Source organism: Perognathus longimembris, chromosome 6, assembly GCF_023159225.1.
Source record: "Perognathus longimembris pacificus isolate PPM17 chromosome 6, ASM2315922v1, whole genome shotgun sequence".
NCBI classification, from domain to species: Eukaryota; Metazoa; Chordata; class Mammalia; order Rodentia; family Heteromyidae; genus Perognathus; species Perognathus longimembris.
The window spans coordinates 37,598,366-37,617,017 of record NC_063166.1 but is presented as its reverse complement, the minus strand read 5'-3'; the positions used below and the strand labels follow the sequence as shown (position 1 = coordinate 37,617,017).

Sequence of the window (18,652 nt, the reverse complement as noted above, 5' to 3'; positions counted from 1 at the left end):
GATCGGTAATTAAGTGCAGGAACTGGATATATGCTGTGCGACTTTAAGGGAGTTAGTGAAACTGGTTGGTAGATCGGGATCACACATGACAGTTCAATGCTTGAGGCTAATTTCTTTTCTTTCTTTTGAAAGGAAAGGCACCTCCACGATGTTCTATACCTGACAGGGCAATGGCTGCTTGGAACCTGGGCCTCATGATGTAAAATCCAGTGCACAGGGGCACTCAAAGTCACGGGGGTGGGGGGGGGTGGGGGTGGTTCTGGAAGATGGCGCCACCACAGTAGGGAGGCACCCCAACTCGCTCAACTGAAGAGTGAGCTGGGAACTCCAGCACTCAACACCCCATCAAGAATCCAGCAAACCCAACAACCAGAAGCAACAGAGGAACTCAGGAAACAAAAAAGAACAAAAAAAGAAGAGCTTATAACCTGCATGGAGCCAGAAAATCTCCGGGGTACCCCTCCCCCACCCGCCGACCCTGGCCCGAACAGGGCCAGGCTGGGAAAGGGGGCCCAGTGCCAGCAAACTAACTGCCAAAAAGTCATGCCAGGAGCGCTGAGTCCAGACGGCAGGAGCTCCACGAACCCCAGAACTGAGTGTAGACCCACAGAGACACTGGAGCTGCGGGACAGAAAGGCCGGGATCAGACATAAGCAGCAGGGGAACCTGGCAGTGCAGACGGGGAGAGCCGGGGCCACCACCACCAAATGACCGATCACAGCACCCCAGCACCCCAGCCCCGAAAAGCCCAAGGCAGTGCGGGACGCTCACACAACCCAGGAACAGTAAGTTCCCCATTACCGCCCCCCCCCCCCCCCGCCCCATGGGAGACCAGATCTAGCAGAGACCCAAAACCTACAAAGAAGCTAGAGATCACTCCATCCCCCTCCTTACCCTGAGGGAACAAAGGAGCCAGCCACAAATCAGGCAGCAAAAGGTCCCTACAGACTCTGGGAGGATACAGTAGCTAGCAGGGGCGGAGCAGCACCAAGGCAGCAGAGGAACCTGAGCCAGGCCCCACCGGCCCCACCCCCTCCCCAACAGGGGCCCAGGGACCGGTGGGCATTGGAAGCCCCACCTGAGGCGCCTGGTCCTTGCGGACTTTTTGAACAGCAGTCACAGGCTCACTGGGCCCGAACACAGCCCCCCTCGCAGCTGAGGCACAGAGTCTGTGGGCACCAACCCGCGCCTGGACACTTGGCCCAGCTGGGGCTCACGCATACTGCCCCCCACAGCAAACTTGCAAGAGGGCACAAGCACCCTCCAACAGCTCGGGGCAGCACACCCCCAGAGAAGCACTAGAGTACACACACACGCGCTCCCCCTGAGGGCCAGCATGGGCCAGCATGGGCCAGCGTGGGCCAGCGTGCTAGTCCTCCAGCAGGAGGACCTCCTGCCAAAACCTCCACAGTAGCTTTGCACAGGAGGGCAGGGCCCCGAGCGGCAGCACCTGCTCTGGTAGGTGCACTTCACACAGGTGGGCAGGGCCCCTCTGCGGCAGCGCCCACTCTGCTAGGCGCATCTTGCACAGGTGGGTGGGCCGCCCCTCAACAACACCAGCCCCGAAGCAACCCACACACGTGGGCAAACTGCCTCTCAGCGGCAAATCTTAATCTGAGAGGTGAGCTCCTCTGACCAAGGTACTGACTGGAAAAAAGAACCAAAGAAGAGAAAAGCTTCCATGCCACGATGAATCAGCAACCTGCAAACCCCTACCAGGGGCATGCTAGGGTCAGCACAACACAGTGGCAGGACACTATCCCACAGAGAAAGACACAGAAACTACCTCCCCCCAAGTGCAGTGAGGGTGACCACCCCAGCAACAACCGAAATGGTCACGCTCACCCATTGGGCAGTAAGGTTCAACAGCCAAACTCAAACCCAGAGCCAGGACACAAACAAGTCTCCCACTGACGGACCAGCGGGAACCAGCACAAAGCCGACCCAAGGAAACCTACAGATCCCCAGATGAGCAAATTACAAAGAAATATTGCAAACTACATGAAAGGGCAAGCCAACTCGCCAGCTCCTAAAAGCAGTACGACCAAAGAGGAGATGGAGAATAAAAAAGCAACCGAGGCTATGATAGCAGAAATGATGGAAAGCCTCAGGAATAAAATCACAAAACAATTCCAGGAGTTTAGAATGGAAGTCTTGAAGGACCTTCAGGAAACCAAGAAAGAAATGGAAGCAAAAATGGATCCAGTGCAAACCTCCGTTAAAGAAGACCTTAACATCCTGAGAAGCGAAATGCACAAAAAATAGATTTAAAATACAACTCTTTAAAGGAAGAAATTTCCACGATCAGAGCTGATCTGGCAACCATAAATAGCTCCCTGACATCCATAAACTCCACACTTGAATCCAAAGCACAAAGAATTGACCATATTGAAGCCAGAATCTCTCTCTTGGACGATGATGCAGCCGTCAAGGACCAGAAAATTACCACACTCCAAGAAAAGGTAAAGCTCCAGGGCAGACTAATCCAGGAGCTAGTGGACAAAGACAAGAGATATAATCTGCGCATAATTGGAATAGAAGAAGGAGCCGAATACCAGAGCAGAGGGCTTCAACATATTTTCAATAAAGTGATTGCAGAAAACTTCCCCAGTCTCACAAGGGACCTCCCCCAGGTAACCAAAGTCTATAGGATGCCTGGCAGACCAGACCCTAGAAAATCCTCACCCAGGCACATAATAATCAAGACTACAGATGTCAAGAATAAAGAGGAAATTTTGAATGCAGCCAAAGCGAAGAAAGAAATTTATTACAATGGGAAAAGGATCCGAGTAACAGCAGACCTCTCCACACAAACCTACCACACGCGAAGAGAATGGAAGAACACATCCAAGTCCTACAGGCCAACAACTGCCAACCCAGAATAAAATATCCAGCAAAGGTAGAGTTCATATTCGAGGGAAAAACCAGATCTTTCCATAGCAAAGAGGATCTAAAGGAGTATGTGAATCAAAAATCAGCCCTACAGAGAATTCTAAGAGGGGAACCCCACCCAACAGAAATCGTACAGGACACACAGACAGAAACAGAAAGAAACTACAATAGCCAGAACCCAACAGAAAGAACAACTCACTAAAGACAAGAAAAAAAAAAAAAAGAGGAAAAACAGCCTAACAGGAAAATGGAGGGGGAAAAACACTCTTATCCTTGATCTCTTTGAATATAAACGGTATAAACTCTCCCATAAAGAGGAGCAGACTGGCAGAGTGGATCCGCAAACAAAAAGTGGCCATCTGTTGTCTACAAGAGACCCATCTTACAGCAAGGGATAAAAACAGGCTCTGAATGAAAGGATGGAGCAAGATCTTCCAAGCAAACGCACCTACCAAAACAGCAGGAGTAGCCATCCTGGTCTCAGACAAGCTGGACTTCTCATTAAAATCAACTCAAAAAGACAAAGAAGACATTACATTTTAATACAAGGAAAACTCCAGAACCAAGACATCACGGTGATAAACGTATACTCACCGAACAAAAGAGGCCCTACATATGTCAAGCAAATTCTCACAGAACTACAGAACAAGATAGACCCAAACACAATCATAGTGGGTGAATTTAATACCCCACTCTCTCCAAGAGACAGATCCAACAAACATAGGATTAGCAAGGGAGCCAAGGACCTAAGTAACACCATATCACAAATGGATCTGACAGATCTATACAGAATCTTCCACCCTACAGAGACCCAATACACCTTCTCAGCAGCCCATGGATCATACTCCAAAATAGACAATGTCAGTCCACACAAAGAACCTCAGCAAATACAAAATTATCGACGTCATCCCATGTATTATATCTGACCACAGTGGAATAAAGGTATCCCTGAATAACAATGGTTACCACAGAGGCTATACACATTCCTGGAGGCTAAACCCTTCACTGTTATCTAACACTTGGGCCACAGACCAAATTAAAGATAAAATTAATGAATTCATAAGCCACAATGACAATGAAAATATATCACAAAGGAACCTATGGTATACAGCTAAAGCAGTACTGAAGGGCAAGATCATTACCCTCAGCACTCACATTAAAAGAATGGAAGCAGAGCAGGTAAATAACCTCAAGATGAAACTAAAACAACTGGAGAAACAAGAAATGATTGAATCCAAAATGACTAGGAGAGAGATCATAAAGATTAAAGAAGAGATAAATCTGATTGAAAATAGAAAGACTATTCAACAAATAAATAAGACTAAAAGCTGGTTCTTTGAGAAAATAAATAAAATGGACAGACCCCTTCCAAGACTTACAAAAAAAAGAAGAGAAGAGACTCATATCCGTAAAATCAGGGACTCCACTGGAAAAATTACAACAAATACACACGATATTCAAACAATCATAAGGAACTATTTCCAGAACCTCTACTCACTAAAAAACAATAATTTTACAGAAATGGATCAATTCTTAGAGAAGTATAAACTGCCCAAACTGAACCAAGAAGAAATAAATCAACTAAATAAACCAATAACTTACAGCGAGATACAGGGGGTAATCAAGAGCCTCCCAACAAAGAAAAGCCCAGGCCCAGATAGATTCACCAAAGAATTCTATAAAACCTTTAGTGAGGAGCTAATACCAATACTCCTCAAACTGTTCCGTGAAATAGAAACAGAGGGAGAAATCCCAAACTCATTCTATGAAGCTAAGATTATACTCATCCCCAAACCAGGCAAAGACTCAACAAAAAAAGAGAACTACAGACCAATATCACTAATGAACACAGACGCAAAGCTCCTCAATAAAATATTAGCTAACAGAATCCAGAAACTGATCAAGAAAATTATACATCATGACCAAGTAGGCTTCATCCACAGTCACAAGGATGGTTCAACATCCGTAAATTAATCAGTATAATTCACCACATCAACAGAAATAAAATCAAGAATCACATTGTTATCTCAGTTGATGCCCAAAAAGTCTTTGACAAAATACAACATCCATACTTATTAAAAGCCCTGGAGAAAACAGGAATAGATGGAACAATCCTCAAAACAATAAAAGCCATATACAACAGACCAACTGCTAACATCATACTAAATGGGGAGAAACTAAAATCATTCCCCCTAATCTCAGGAACAAGACAAGGATGCCCACTCTCCCCACTTCTTTTCAATATAGTGCTGGAATCCCTAGCCATAGCAATAAGACAAAAGGAGGACATCAAAGGGATCCACATTGGGAAGGAAGAAATCAAGCTATCCCTATTTGCAGATGACATGATCTTATATCTGAAGGACCCAAAAAACTCAGTCCCCAAACTCCTACACCTAATAAACCATTTTGGCAAAGTAGCAGGATACAAAATCAATCCACAAAAGTCAGCAGCTTTTCTGTACACAGCAATATACAAGCAGAAAAGGAAATTATGGAAATAATTCCATTTACAGTAGCCAAAAAAGAATAAATTACCTAGGAATCAACCTAACCAAAGACGTGATGGACCTATTTAATGAGAACTATAAAAATCTAATAAAGGAAATCAAAGAAGACACAAGGAGATGGAAAGACCTCCTATGCTCATGGGTAGGCAGAATCAATATAGGAAAATGGCCATAGTGCCCAAATTGTTACACAAATTCAATGCAATCCCCATCAAAATCCCAGCTACATTCTTCACTGAAATAGAGAAAGCAACCCATAAATTCATATGGAACAGCAAAAGACCTAGAATAGCCAAAGCAATTCTAGGCAAAAAAAACCCCAAACAACAGTGCAGGAGGTATCACAATACCAGACTTCAAGCTCTGCTATAGAGCCATCATAACGAAAACAGCCTGGTATTGGTATAAAAACAGACCTGAAGTCCAGTGGAATAGAATTGAAGACCCAGAAATAAAACCACACTCTTACAGTCAGCTGATATTCTACAAAGGAGCTAAAGACATACAATGGAATAAACAGAGCCTCTTCAACTACTGGTGCTGGGAGAACTGGGCAGCCATATGCAGAAAACTCCAAGTAGACCCAAGCCTATCACCATGCACCAAGATTAACTCAAAATGGATCAAGGACCTCAATGTAAGGCCTGAATCCTTGAAACTACTGAAGGATAGAGTAGGAAAGACTCTAGAACTTAAAGGCACAGGAAGGAACTTCCTGAATAGAGTCCCAAGGGCACAACAGATATGGGAGAGACTTGACAAATGGGACTACTACAAATTAAAAAGTTTCTGCACAGCTAAGGACATAGCCACCAAACTAGAAAGACAGCCAATCATATGGAAAGGCTCTTTACCAGCACAGCAACAGACAAAGGCCTAATATCCGACATCTACAGAGAACTCAAAAAACTAAGCCCCTCCAAACCCAGTAAACCAATTAGGAAATGGGTAAAGGAGCTAAAGAGAGACTTCACAAGAGAAGAGATAAAAATGGCAAAGAAACATAAGAGGAAATGTTCAACATCCCTGGCAGTAAAGGAAATGCAAATAAAAACAACCCTGAGATACTACCTCACTCCAGTTAGAATGGCCTATACTCTGAACTCAGGCAACAACAAATGCTGGTAGGGGTGTGGGGAAAGAGGAACCCTCTTCCATTGTTGGTGGGAGTGCAAATTAGTACAACCACTTTGGAGAACAGTATGGAGGTTTCTCAAAAAGCTCAACATAGACCTACCCTATGACCCAGCCATACCACTCCTAGGCATCTATCCTGAACAACAGGTCCCAAGATATCAATAAGACATCTGCACTTCCATATTTATCGCTGCACAATTCACAGTAGCCAAAATATGGAAACAACCCAGATGCCCCTCTACAGATGTATGGATCCAAAAAATATGGTACCTATACACAATGGAATACTACATAGCGATTAGAAATGGTGAAATATTGGCATTTGCAGGAAATGGTCAGAACTTGAACAAATAATGTTGAATGAGACAAGCCTAGAACACAGAAAACAAAGGGGCATGATCTCCCTGATATATGGCTGTTAAGGTGGGGGGAGGGGGAGACAGTAGAGACCAAGTCTGTGCAACCAAAAACTTCTTGTCACATGGTATTTCCCACAGGTTTGGGTCAGCGACCCTATACTATGTAACTAAAACCAAACAACTACTCAACATATAAAGGTCAAAAATAGACCTCTCAGTGGATCACAATAGCTCAAAAGCTATTTATGTACGTTCATATAAGACTATTGTGGACATGTTGTCTATTGTTGACATTACATTTAAAGCCCTAGGTGAATTTTCTTTGGCGTAGGCCATGTGGCTATTGTATTTGTTCTTGGTACATTGTATATTGTATATATGTCTACCGACCTAGGGAAGGGAAAGAAAAACAGGATGTAAGATATCACAAGTAATGTACACACTGCCCTACTATGTAACTGTTCCCTTTTTGCACAACACCTTGTCAAAAAAACTTTTCTTTAATTAATAAATAAATTACAAAAAAAAAGAATTTAGTGTCCAATGCTATTCTCAAAGCTTCTTAGCCACCTTTGCACTTTTTCTCCATCTATCAATCCCCAAACTATATTCACCCCTAGTTCTTGGCTTTAGAGTTTCTTTTTCTGGATGACACCTATTCTAAACTCATGATTCGTCTCTTGGATTTATTTGCCTTCTACTTTCACTGTATTTGCCCATAACTGCTCTGTCATTTCCCAATACCCTACAATAACTACCATAATAAAAAGTCCTAAACCAAAAAAAAAAAATTCACAGGGGCACTTTCTGTCCTTTTCCGCAAACAGTAGCACTTCCTATGCAGCCCAAACCATTGCTCAGGGGTCTGGGGGTTCAGTTAGGGTGACCTGTGCCCTCAGCAGTTGGAGGGCCTCTTCAAACTTCAGCCCATTCCCACAGATGTGAATGTAACCAGGTATGCAAATACTGAATTCCCTGGTGGGGATGAGAAGCGTCTCCACATTCATGATGAAGGCCAGAGCTTCATTTGGTTTGTCCATTTGTTCCCAGGAAGGGAGAACTGTGCAGCAGGCCCTGCAGAGAAAGCACTGCCTCTCTGGGCTCCATTCGAGTTGAATGCCCACAGGAGTTGCAGGGCCTGCTAGGCACAATTGTAACATGCCCAGCCCTACACTTGTCCTTTCTTTAGCCTGTGGGTGTCAGGGCTGTCTCTGCTTCTTCATGCATGTGCCTCCTCTTCTATTTTGACTAAGGCTCCATATTTGAGACAAAGTGAACCCCATACCAGCTTGTTTGCTTGACTCATTCATTCAACAAATATCTATTGATGCTTATTATGTACCAGACTCTGATCTTAGCAATGAGAATGAAACAAACTCTACTTTCAGGAAGTTTCTACTCTAGAAGGGTGAGAACAAGCATCAAGCTGGGTAGAAAGAACTTTTATGGATGGATGGAGCCAACAGAAGCCCCTTAGAAGTGGTTCTGAAGCAGACAACCAGATGTAGTGAGGGAAGAGTAGGTTTTTCTTCCAACAGAAGATGAGAGTATGATGGGGAAGGGTTAACTTTCCTAGAGAAAGGATCAGCTCTGATATAAGGACATGTTTGGATGCTTTTAGAAGAGCAAGAAGCTGAGCAGGGATAGAAGAAAGGATCAAAGTGGAAAAAGATGGGATCCAATCTTGGGACCAGATTCTGGAGCAAATGTAGATGCCTGTTCAATTTTATTGTAAAGATGACAGGAACATGCTGGAACATTCATGGAAGATTTGTGACATGTTTGATTTACAGTTTCAAGAACAATTCTGGCTGATGAGTGGAGAACAGACAGAAAGGTAAGAGAAAGAATAGCAAGGTAAGGCAGGAGGTGACTTCACAGAGCTCAGTCTTGTGCAGAGCTCAGGGGGTACTGAAGAGGGTTGTGAAAGGGGCTGGATAACACATCTTTTTGAAGGTATTTTTGAAGACACAGGAGGAATTTTATGCATTATTTGAACATATGGGCATGTTGGTTTTGATCTGTACAAGAGATACTTTTAAAAATGATCTATGTCTTTGTCACAAGACAAATAGGTTTAAATTGAGAGGCAAGACTCTCCAGGAGCACACTTGCACAGGCTAGACTTGACATCTCAGAGCCAGGGGAGGTAGAGCTCCTGGAGCCATGGATGTGAGGAAAAGGGCAATGTGGCCCTGAGGAGCCAGCCACTACTGCTGTGAGTCACCTTATCCCGGGATGTGGGTGTGCCATCCATAGGTGTGTGGTATATGGGTATGTAGTATAGTTGGGGGAAATTGCTGTCAAAGGTTTCCAGAGCCAATTAGAAGACTTAGAGAGTCCAGATCCTGAGTGCTCTCTCTCTCTCTCTCTCTCTCTCTCTCTCTCTCTCTCTCTCTCTCTCTCTGCTTGCTCACTCATACTGAGAAGTGAACTGAGAATCTTGAACTTGCTGGATAAGCACTCTACCACTGAAGGCATGCTGCTGTTTTTGCTTTTAGTTTGTTTTTCAAGTAGGGTATCATATTTTTCCCCTACCAGCCTTGGACTTTGATCCTCCTATCTCTGTCTCCCAAGTAGCTGGAACTACATCTGTCTCTATGACCTGCATTTTTTTGTGTGCTGTTCCTAGAGCTTGAACTTAAGGCCTGGGCACAGTCTCTTAGCTTTTTCTCTTCAAGGCTAGTGCTCCACTACTTAAGCCACAGCTCTATTCCTAGCTTATTTTCCCCCCTCTGGTGGTTAATTGGAGATAAGTCTCACAGATTTTCTTGCCTTGGCTGGCTTCAAACCCAAATCCTCAAATCTCAACCTCCTGAGTAGGTAAGATTACAGTACAGGTGTGGGACAGCAGTGCCCAGCTCCTGCTTTTTGTGAGATGGTCCTGATAACTTTTGCCTGAGCTGGCCTTAAACTAGTATCCTCCTATCTCCACCTCCCGAGTAGCAATGGTCAACAGATATGCACCACTATTTCTAACTCTATCTGATTCCCTGGAGATCCTGAGCTACCCTGAGTTGGGAAGAGAAATGGCAGGTGGGTTTTGGAATTAGGGGAACTCACTAGAGTACAAAGGTGTGAGGAGGGAGGAGTCAGAGAATGGAGCATGCTCAGATGCTGTCCTCCCTGCCCCTTTTTGTCCACTGTGCAGAAGGGGTGAAAAAGGACCAGAAGAGAGAACACTTTGCATACATACTCTTTCTTTCAGGTTTTGTTTTCCAACGAGAACAAGGCTCTAGAAAAACAAAACAAATGAAACAAAACAGATCAAACAGAAAGAAAGAGTCAATGAATAGGATGCTATTGGAAATTGGAGAGGAATGGCCAGGAAGTTGGCATGCTCACAATTCTGCTGATGTAGGTAGAGTAGGAAGAGGCTCAAAGATATTGACGGTGATGCAGAGGAAGAGCCTCACCCTGAGTCATAAAGACTCTTACTTAAGTCACATACCACAGCCCCCAGGGACACCCTTGATAAAAGATGCCCGAACATTTCCAGCAGCTTGCACATCTCTTATAAATGGTGTGGTCCTGGAGCTCAGCCCAGGTGAAAGCAACGAACTGCACCCTCTGTCAGACAAGCTTCTGCAGAACACAAGAGGAATAATTATAATCTGCAAATTCTGATGACATTCCTAAAACCCTGATCTACATTTAATAACAGCAAAAATTGCTTGCATTAATGGCTATTAAACCATTCACTTGTGCAAGAAGTGCCTCCCTCACTCCTCTGCAGTAATATGACATACTAAAGATATTAAAAGAGATCACTATGAGTTTTAGAGTGCTTTCCCACTAAGAGGTTCTCAGAGCATTAAAAGCTGTTAGATGACACCTGGGAAGGTTTTGACAAATCTTCAAATCTCAAAATGAAATCAAACAGATAGGACACCAAATAAAGTAAGCCTGATCTCCCTGAGGATTCCAGAAACTGCAATGGCAGGTTCAGTGGGCAATGGGAAAAAGATGGTTCCTTTTGTATATCTGGATTCAGTGGAAGAAAGATAGTTCCTTTTGTGTATTTCAAACTCCTTCTTCTGATGTCTCAATACAGAAGTGTACTTTTTTCCCACAAACTTCTCATTTCCCCCCCTCTTTTCCTGTGATTGCTCTTCTTCTGGTTCAGGCCCTTCTTTGCCACGGAGGGATGACCTAGTCCTCTGCTTGCTCTCCCACCTAACTTGTGTTTCTTAGGCCGCTAGCATCCTAGTTTATGCCCTCCCTAGTGATGGCTGACCCTGGTTTATAAGATGAAGAGACAATTTCAGAACTAATTTCTCCATGTAAACGTCCTTCAGCTTTTGTTGTAGACACCCTGATGCATCACTGACGTTACAGCCACTGTGACACTTTCAAAAGTGCCCCTATGACCCAACAACACCACTTCTGGGCATTTACCCAAAGGATCTCAAACAAGGCCATACTAAAGCTACCAGCATAACCATGTTTGCTGCAGCATTATTTACCATAGCTAAAATATGGAACCAACCTAGATGCCCCTCAGTATGTGAATGAATCAAGAAAATGTGGTATATATACACAAGGGAATTCTATGCTTCCATCAGAAAGAATGACATTGCCCCATTAGTAAGGAAATGGAAAGACTTGGATAAAATCATACGAAGTGGAGTGAGCCAGACCCAAAGAAACAGATTCCATGGTTTCCCTCATTGGTAATAATTAGTATATGTCTAGGATAGTCCCAGCAGAGGATCACAATAGCTCAATAGCTATGTACACATGGTCATATAAGATGAAGCTAAGTGTAATGAACTCCAAGACATGGAAACAATATATATATATATATTTTGCCAGTCCTGGGCCTTGGACTCAGGGCCTGAGCACTGTCCCTGGCTTCTTTTTGCTCAAGGCTAGTACTCTACCACTTGAGCCACAGTGCCCCTTCTGGCCATTTTCTATATATGTGGTGCTAGGGAATCGAACCCAGGGCTTCATGTATACAAGGCAAGCGCTCTTGCCACTAGGCCATATTCCCAGCCCGGAAACAATATTTTTAATGTGTTATTTGAAATTATTTCTTTTTTCTTTTGCTTTTATTTCTTATGGTTTGTGCCCTATTGTCACTGTATTTGATTTTGGTATGCTGGGTATTATTTATACATTTATCTGAATTAGGGAAGGGAAGGGGAACATCAACATGATGAGAAAAAGGGAAAAGAGTAAACCAATGCAACAGCGATACTCACAAGACAATATGTTGGAAATTAACTGTACAACTGAGAGTTGGTGGGAGGGAGGGAAGACGGAAAGGAAGTGAGGGGCAGTGTAACAAGTATGACTTGTATTCACTACCTTATGTATATAACTGTAATCCCTCCCCTCTGTACATCACCTGGACAATAAAATAAAATAAAATAAAATAAAATAAAATAAAATAAAATAAAATGTCACACAGCCTTGTAATACACAAGTCATCCTCTCTGCCCAGAGTTCCTTCCTCAGGTTTCTGTCTAACCCCCTTTGCCTGAATGACCATCTCTCCTTCCCCTGTGATCCCACAGTATTCTGCTCAGGGCACTAGGTCCACACAGGATTATTTCCTGATAAGCCTGCTACAGTGTTGGCCACGAACAACATGTTCCCTCATGAGCATCAGGCTGACAGCCGTCCGCTGTTCCCTAGCATTACCAGACAGGATGCTATCATAGAGCTAGCCTAGTAAATGGTCCAAGATGGAAATTCAAAGAGCAATTTTCACTTAAGTTTTATCCCTTCTGCACCATTATAACGGCAGAAAAATGTAAGTGGAACCATTGTAGATGAGGGACCCTCTGTTCTGCCACACTGTCTGTATTTCTTAGATCCGTCTAAATCACTGTTCCTAGGGAACCCTCCTTAGACAGCATCCTGTGGTTTCTGCAGTCCCACTTCAGCTCCTACTTCTCCATTAAAGTGGCTATCCAAATACATTCAGATTGTGTGCTGACAGTGTTGCTTATCTGACAATTATCTCCATGGAATTCTTTCTCCATGTGACCCTTTCCCTTTTGGTTGGTCAAGGTACTTACTTATCACCTCAACCAAGAGTTATGCTTCCTAAAGACCTGAGAGATCCTCACAGCACAGTGCCTGAGGCAAGCTCATACTAAACACTCACCCTCCAGCATGCTTGCATAGAATGGCTACTCACCTGAGCTCAGGCATCTAGCTTGCTCCTGAAGTAAGCACTACTGTTTACTAGCTAGTTGATTATGGTACCACTCCTTGCCTCAGTTTTTCTTTCTGTTCAATGGGGAGAATTATATACTCACTTTAAAGGGGCACTAACAGCATCAAATGGTAGGAAAAATTATTACATAGCAAGAACTCAAATACATGAGAGGTATTATTTCAGTGTGTTTATTGAGGCAAATACCCCTTGGGGAAGTTATGCCTTTAGCCTTTCAAATATCAACCTCTCTGCCTGTAGCCTTTCATTCATCTCCATTACCTGACATCTCTTGCGTTTAATTTGATTTTTCAGCATTCTCTTTGAAGCATTCTCTAATCGTTTCTTCTGCTTCTAGCCCCTGCACAGTTCTGGAATTTCAGATCTCTCATTCAAACATCCACATGGACCCATTAAGTGAACTATATTCCTCTTTTGGAGTAGCCCCTCCCTCCTCCTGGTGAGAGAATGGCTGGGTATGCATTGCAGCATCCAAAGACTTGTGCAGATTGGGAGTTGGTCTTACAGCAAGGTCAGTTATTCTGAAATTTATATCCATGGACATTTCTACCAAATTTTAGTTGAATGATGCAGTTAGTCATTTACTTTCTCTGAAGCTATTAGTTGGTAGCTAGTACCCAGGTGCAAAGAATTAAACTAAGGCTATAAATCATTTGCTTATAAGGAAGAATAACAAAAACCACCTCAAACCATCAAGGGAAAAACATTAAGAATTGTATTCAATATTGAGAATCTGGAGTGTTGGAATGATGTCCAGCTGAGTTTATGAACATGACACCTATGCTGTGTACCTAGGAAACTGAGAAGTAACAACCACGTATTGAATTGTTTCAAGGGCTTAAAGGTCTGGAGAAAAACACTCCTTCCAGCAGCTTTTGACTTACCTCAGCAAAAACAAAAGGAGCATCAAACTGGAAGCAGACATGACCATGCTTAACTGCTTGAACAGAGGCGGGGCCGCAGCGGTACATACCTGGATCACACAGAGAGGGAGGTGTGAGCTTAGCATTTCTGATTCTGCGTATGTGCTGAGCAGCTTCACATAACAGCACAGTGGATCTATAGACATCAGTGTTCCGCAGCTTCACCATTGATGGATGTTTTTTAGTGGGGCTGAAGTTTGAACTCAGTACTTTGAGCTTGCTAAGCAGGTATTCTAGCTCTGAGCCATATCTCCAGCCCTTTTTGTTCTATTTGTTTATCGTGTGTGTGTGTGTGTGTGTGTGTGTGTGTGTGTGTGTGTGTGTGTGTGTGTGTGCTCATCCTGAGCCTTGAAGTCAGGGCTTGGGAACTGTCCCTGAACTTCTCTTTTTCTTAGGAGCCAAAGCTCTACTTCTGACTTTTGGTAGTTTATTGAAGATAAGAGTGTCACAGACTTTTCTGCCTGAGCTGGCTTAGAACCTCGATCCTTAGATCTCAGCCTTCTGAGTAGCTAGGATTACAGAAATGAGCCACTGGTGCCTAACAATGTACTGGTTATTTTTAAGGTAGGATCTGCTTTCCTGCTCAGATACACAATTGGACTTTGATCTAGACCTGATTATTTTAGTATTTCTGTTGAAGTCGGTGCGGCTGGTGTAACAGGCATGAACTACCATGCCCAGCTTCTTTTTGCTGGAATGAGGTGTTGAGTTTTCTTCCTGAGTTGGCCTAGAACCATAATCTTCCTTCTCTCAGGCTCTCAAGGAGCTAGGATTATAAGCATGACCTACTGTGCCTGCCTTCATTATTGATATTTCCCAAATCCTTTATATGGCTAGAGAGGGTACATAATCAATGTATGAAACCCCTAGTCAAACCAAAACTTGAAGCCAGGAAAAGAACAAAGATTGTGGGGGAACACTATTGCTTTTTCTATTCTGCTATCTATGAACATGTACTTGAGTGTTTGCCAGGCTGTGGGCTTACATGGTGTTTGCGCCTTTTCAACTGATGTCTGATATGTTGGGAATGGTGATATGTTGTCAGGTGGTTGTGTTGTGTCCATTTGTTTTAGTTTCTGTTTTGTTGTACATTATGGACATAGGTCAGGTTTAGATGGAAAATCTGGAAACTATCCACATAGGTTGACCAAGGCCCAATGTTCATCCAGGAGGCTGGCAAGCTTGTGTCTACTTTTATGAAATTATTGACATTTCAACCATCTATCCATATTAATGTGCAATGCCTGCCCATAGTCTCCTCTGAGATTGCCTCATGATACACAATCTAGCACATTAGAAAGTGTTAACCTTCTCTTTCTTAGAATTCAGTATTTCAATATTGTTCCATTGTGGACATTTGCCGAAGGTCTGTTCACACAGGCTCTATATCAACACCACTATCTTAGATCAACACCAGAGGAAATACCCACAGGAAAATATAATTTTCCTAGTCCAGTAATTTTAACACCATCATACTAAGTAGAGACGGAGAACTGGGGTATGATTTTATACAATTCTGGGGTGGACCATGGGACTCATGGTTTAGCAAGGTTGGCAAGTTAGAAGACAAATACTGATAACATTCAGGTTTGGAAGGAATTTTGTATAACAAAATGAAATTTGACTGTGGGAGATCAACAATTTGGAGGATGATTTATAATTATTTATCACATTCTCTTTTTTTTCCTACAGCCTTATATCTTATTACTGGAAACCAAGAAGGGCTAAAGTATAGTTTATGGCCAAGTAAAAAATGCTTACATAGATATATTTTTTGGTTCTTTTCAGAACTGCTTATCGAAGCAAGAGTAGATGAATTATATGGGTTAAGTTTTATATCCCTTTCCCCAAAGCTATAAAACAATCAGGGTAAAGCTGACTATTAAAATGAATGGAAACCTGATTGCCAGGCAGTTAATATTATCCACTTGCCCAGAGAACGCATTACTGATGTTGGTTCCCAGTAGGCGTGCTGCCCATGCAACCAAGCGCAAACATCTAATTGAAATATGATAGCAGAGAAACAACTTCCCCGAGGGAGGGAAGATGTAGTTTTACCATCACTGTTTTCCTGGGGAGTGCTGTCCACAGCTTGCCAGCCCCCAAATCCAACAGGAAGGTCAGGCCTTGTCATCCATGCTTCATTCCAGCAGTGGTAGTTCCTGAGAAAACATACCCGAGGAGGTTACTCTTTCTGCCATATGCAGTGCTCCAAAAAACCAATTCGTAGCCCCAAGTCTATAAATGCTAAGTTTTAGATTTCTGGGGTGCACTAAACTGAGCTGGAGGCTGTCAGAGATAATATGGAACCCGGGATGAGTTTTCTGGACGGATCTATCTGGACTGACCTGTTAAGGACACTGACATGTCAGGTTGTTGCAGTCCCTAGGTCAAGGTCAACTTCAAGCTCATCCAACCTGGTTTTCCTCAATGTTTTGAACAGTTTTGATCTTAACAGCTGAATGGAACACAACTTTCTATGTATTCAAAGTGTGGGGAAAAGTGAGCTGAAATTGGGATATTTATCTCCGAACTTGTTTTATCTAGTTCTGATTTATAAAAAGCAAATTCTGTTGCAATTGATGAAGCAATGCTTATTTTTGTTTATGCCCCAAGACCATTGCCATAGAAACTATAACATTAACTGCTGATTATAAGCCTCTATATTTTGTGGCATTTGCATTTGGTGTTCTACAAAGAGAAGAGGTCATCAGAGCTCTTTGCCCTTCACAAAAGATGGTAGCTCATGATGTAAGGCCCTTGCAAAACTCCTCAGAACTTTGCATATGACCCTTGAAGTGTGAGCACAGAATAAAATGTCAACATGACTTGTTTTATTACGTCCTTGTAAAGAAAGACCTGCGATTACATGGCAATACAGAATCAAATGAGAGCACATTAACCCCTGAGCACTATAGAAAATGTTCATATACTCATAATGATTTGATGATGGGGTGAGGTAGTTACAGCGGTCTTTGCTTGTAGCACTGATGACTTTCAGATCCAAGAACTATCCATCTTTTCCCCAAATACCCCTCAATGTATGTTTTCCATCTCTCTGAGTACAGCCCATTTCTGATTGGTTTTATGAAGACATGATAATTTAATCATGGTCCCACAGTGCACCAGGCACCTTAAGGACGCTGGAGATTCAAAGATATCAAGGTAGGATTCCTGGAGTGGGAGGAATCGCAAATTTGTTGTAGGTTTGCTGTTTAAATAAGAGAGCATGTATAAGTACCCCAAGGACAGGGCTTGACATGATGAGCACTCAAGAAGAATAACTCTTGGGCTTTTAAAAATAATTAATCAAAATGAAACAAGCTACAAGAGAAATTCATTTGGAATGCCTTGGGAATTCAAGAGGGATGGTTTAGGAGGAAGGCTTCCCAGAAGAGTCAATGATTGTATTGAGTCCTGGGTAATAAAGAGGAACTTAGTTGGTTGATAAAGGGAGCTCAAGTAAAGTTATGGGAGATGGTGAGCCACCATGATGGGTGAGGAACTGGCTGCTCTTGATTGAGGCTGACAGGAATACTGACACGTGTGTGCGTGGAAAAGAGAGATCACAGGAGAGGTCATGCAGGCCATCCACACACCAACAACTACACACAACGTTCCTCTGTGTCAGATGATGTTCTAAAACTTTCATGTACATGAGCACATCTGATGTTTCTGACATCCTGTAGATTCTGTTATGCTTATCCCAAAATTACCAGAGTCTAGGAAAGTAAAATCCAGGGAGATGAGGAATGCTGATTTAGGTAGCTTCAGGGTTGATGATCTTTTAAAAACTGAGCTCTCCCACAGATAAAGATAAGACCACAATATACTTTTATGTCAAATTAATATTTGTGCTTTATTTTTCTTAGACAATCGGAAGGGGAGCTGCTTGCAAGTCTGTGTTCATGTGGAAGATATGTGGAGAGGCCAGGCTGGAGTTGGAGCTTAGTTGTTTCCCCTCCATTCCCTTTACCCTGAAACACTGCAGTAGTCTAGAATGGATCAAAAAAGCAGTCACTGGTGCAAAGCAGTCACTGTGGAAAGGGCAGAGAGGCGATGGTTTTGTGACTAAGATTCCGAATGAATGAGGAAGAGGAGGTCTGCATAGAGAGTGGCAGGGATGGATGAAGACTAGCTCGGGCATTTGCCTGCTTAGGGGAAGTTAATTTTTTTTCCCCTCAGGGCTTTGAACTTGCAAAGCAAGTGTTCTACCGGCCAAGCCATATCCCCAAACTGTTTTAGCTCTGTAGTTGTTTTTCAGATATTGTCTCTCACATTTGCCCAGCGATGTCCTTGAATCAAAAGCCTCCCCCTAAGCTGGGATTGGGTATGTACTACTAGTCCTGGATTGTTAACTTTTTTCCCAGCCTGCCCTCAAACCATGGTTCTCCCATCTTTGTCTACTGTGTAGCTGACAAGTCATGTGTGTCACTATGCTTGGCTTTCAAAAGGCTGTTTAGTATATACCTGTGACACTGGACTTGACAAGGAGGAGGAGGTCTTTAGAGACTTAATGGATGGTGAGGAAGGAAGGGTAAAAGCTACTTGGAAAAGGATGGAGAGAGAGGTAGTACAGACTCTTCCATAAGTGATCTAGGTTGTGAAGGCAAGAAGAAAGGATAAGGAGGGACCTAGCAC

At 43.1% G+C, this 18,652-nt stretch overlaps 1 protein-coding gene across 2 annotated transcripts in view; it reads right to left on the bottom strand.

The window, feature by feature from the left end:
* F13a1 (coagulation factor XIII A chain) overlaps nucleotides 1–18,652 on the bottom strand; it is a 210,318-nt gene that overhangs the window by 42,815 nt on the left and 148,851 nt on the right. For both annotated transcript variants that reach the window (XM_048348563.1, XM_048348565.1), the window contains exons 9-10: nucleotides 16,070–16,173; nucleotides 13,973–14,061 (exon numbers count right to left, since the gene is read on the bottom strand). In XM_048348563.1, the coding sequence (XP_048204520.1) occupies nucleotides 13,973–14,061; nucleotides 16,070–16,173 (193 nt within the window). The remainder of the gene's footprint in view (nucleotides 1–13,972; nucleotides 14,062–16,069; nucleotides 16,174–18,652) is intronic.